Source organism: Piliocolobus tephrosceles, unplaced genomic scaffold (genome assembly GCF_002776525.5).
Source record: "Piliocolobus tephrosceles isolate RC106 unplaced genomic scaffold, ASM277652v3 unscaffolded_45973, whole genome shotgun sequence".
In the NCBI taxonomy this organism is placed as follows: Eukaryota; Metazoa; Chordata; class Mammalia; order Primates; family Cercopithecidae; genus Piliocolobus; species Piliocolobus tephrosceles.
In genome coordinates, this window is record NW_022330946.1 from 1 (window position 1) to 2,755 (window position 2,755).

General features: G+C 52.9%; 1 protein-coding gene across 1 annotated transcript; it reads left to right on the top strand.

Annotated features, from left to right (window-relative positions):
• Positions 1-109: 109 nt before the first annotated feature.
• Positions 110-2,498, top strand: LOC111530713 (anthrax toxin receptor-like; the record flags this gene model as incomplete). Its single annotated transcript, XM_026453856.1, has 2 exons — positions 110-244; positions 1,735-2,498. Coding segments are annotated over 2 exons (621 nt in total), but the record flags the coding sequence as incomplete, so codon positions are not given.
• Between the last annotated feature and the right edge of the window lie 257 nt (positions 2,499-2,755).

Sequence of the window (2,755 nt, forward strand, 5' to 3'; positions counted from 1 at the left end):
CCTGGGAAGGGTGGCCTTGAGTGGAGAAGGAGCTGAGCAGGCCCCACGCCAGGGAAACCACAGGCATTGATGGGCTGCTGCTCCTGCCGTGGTCTGTGGGTATCGTCAGCGCCACATCACAGATGGGGAGGTCAAGGCGAAGTGGCGTATGCCCACTGGCATCCTGGGATCCTGCTGCAGCCCTCCAGCCACAGATGTGGAAGGGGATGCAGTTACAGTCCTCATGCATGCAAAGCAGGGACAGGTACATCTAGAAGGACAGGGCAATTCCCACAACAGGCTCAGCCTTCTGCCAGCACATGACCAGAAAGACCAAGCAGGGTGGTCACTTTAGCTGGGAGCAAGGGTAAGGAGCTTCCTGGAGGAGGCCACTCGGGAGCTGAGTCTGAAAAGGTGAGCGGCAGTTCACTGGGCAGACAATATTAGGAAGAACATTCCAGAAACAGAGGACAGCCTATACAAATCGAGAAATGGGAGAGCTGAGGGGCTCTGAGAAAGATTGTTATCTGTTTGCCTGCCTGCTAAGCCCCAAGAGAACAGCCTTGGGGAAACCTAACCATTCAATTTGCTTTCATGCTTATAAGACAGCTTCTGGAGCTCCAGCCATCACACTCATACTTCAGGCAGGAAGAAGAAGGAAAAAGGGAAAGCAGCCTTCTTTAAAGCAATGCCCAACAATTCCTGTTCATAGTCCATTGCCAGAATGCATTCACATGGCCATGTTGCTCAGCAAGGGAGACTGGGAAAAGGTTATTTTACAGCTGAGCACATTGCCTCTTTTTTTTGTTTGTTTGTTTAATTTTAAGTTCTGGGATACATGTGCAGAGAATATGTGCCATGGTGGTTTGTTGCGCACATTGCCTCTCTTAACAAAATCAGGTCTCGTTAGTAAGGAAGACAGGAAGAATGGACTTGGGGTGACCAATCGTGTTTGGTATTGCCGGGCCCATTTGAGAGATGGGAAAGTCATTCCCAAGAGGTTGAGTGACTTGCCTGAGGTCAGAGGCTAGAATCAACCCCAGTCCCTTTGACCTTACTTAGAGTAACCCTGAGGGCTTTTTAGAAAGGCCCAGATCAAGTCTTCAGACAGGCTTGCCCTGATCGTTGGCCTAAGAAGCCAGCAGAGAGAAAGGCATCGCAGACGAACCCAAAGACAATCTCTGTGTGGCTTGCAGCTATGTGGGTGGTGGGTTGGCTGCACTGGTGTGTGCCCAGGATGAAAGCAAAGCAGCTGCTTCTGCAAGACAGAATTAGCTGTTCCTATGGGTCTGTATCATCCTCTTCCCAAACCAAGGGAACCGTGGAGCTGCTGCCTTCTCAGCTCATCATGCACCCAAGGGTCCCTGGAGCCAGCCTTGAGGGCTGTGGTGAGCGCTAATCCCTTCCACATGCTCACTAGAGCCTTCTGGGCCATGCCAGGGCACAGAGGTAATTGGGACCTCCTCCTAGCTGCCAGGGGGAAGCAAACAATTTCAACCGAGGGCTGAGGGAGTCCAGAGTCAGAGACCCAGGGCTGCCTGGAGAGGCAGAGGGGACTTTTAACTCTAGAGCCAAGTCTGGAAGGAGGAGTCCAGGCTGGAGGCAGCACCCAGGGGAGAGAGGAGGAGCTCAGCAAGGCCCACTCTGTGGGTCCTCATAGGTCCTGGCCCCACCCCTTGAGCCAGGCAGCCGCAGCCTTCTGAGCCCAATTTCAATGGCATCACAGTGACCTTCTCTCTCTTCTCTTCCCTACAGGGGAGGTACCTCAGCTTAGCTCTTGCACAGTCCCAAAATGCACAGGCTCCCTGCTGCCCAAGGATCTGCTTTCCACACAGCCAGGAGTGCCTTTCCCTACCACAGGCTCCCTGCCGCCCAAGGATGTGCCTGAGACACAGCCGGGAGTGCCTCGCCCTCAAACAGGCTCCCTGCAGCCCAAGGATGTGCCTGAGATACAACCAACACAGCAGGGAGTGCCTTGCCCTCAAACAGGCCCCCTGCAGCCCTAGGATCTGCCTGAGACACAGCCCGGAGTACTTTTCCCAAGCACAGACTCTGTGCAGCCCAAAGAGCTGCCTTCAACCCCGCCGGCAGTGCCTCCCCGTCACCTGCTCCTCCAGGTGCCACCTCCTCCCTGCTAGGTGCTCAAGGCCTCCCTCCAGGATCCTGCCGCTGTTGTCCCCACTGCTCAGGCACACTGCAGAACCCCCTCTGTTACTCCCTCCCTTGGAGCCCAACTTCTAAGGCACTAAACACCCAAGATTAACAGGCTTTTGTTGCTGAACTGGACATATACATTGAGTCTTTTCTTATGGTCAAAGGAGTTGAATTCCTGTTGATCAACGAAAGTGTTTGTCACCAGGGAGCTTGTCCTATGAGTGACCTGTATTTATACTGCACCTGCCACGACACAGTGCCCTGGTGCCGTGGGGATGCCAGGCATGGATGCATTACACTCCCAACAGCCCCGACTTTATCAAGGGCTGGGACACATGAGGTCTTAGGCCAAATTATCCATTTAAAAAGCCCAAAAAGTCTTTGAAATAAGAATTCAATGCTGTGTCTCCCTCTCCAGCTTTTTGTTTGTTTGTTTTCTTTGTTGTTTTTTGAGAAAGAGTCTTGCTCTGTTGCCCAGGCTGAGTGCAATGGTGTGATCTCAACTCATTGCAACCTCCACCTCCCAGGTTCAAGTGATTCTCCTGCCTCAGTCTCCTGAGTAGTTGGGATTACAGGAGCCTGCCACCACGCCTGGCTCGTTTTTGTATTTTTAGTAGAAATG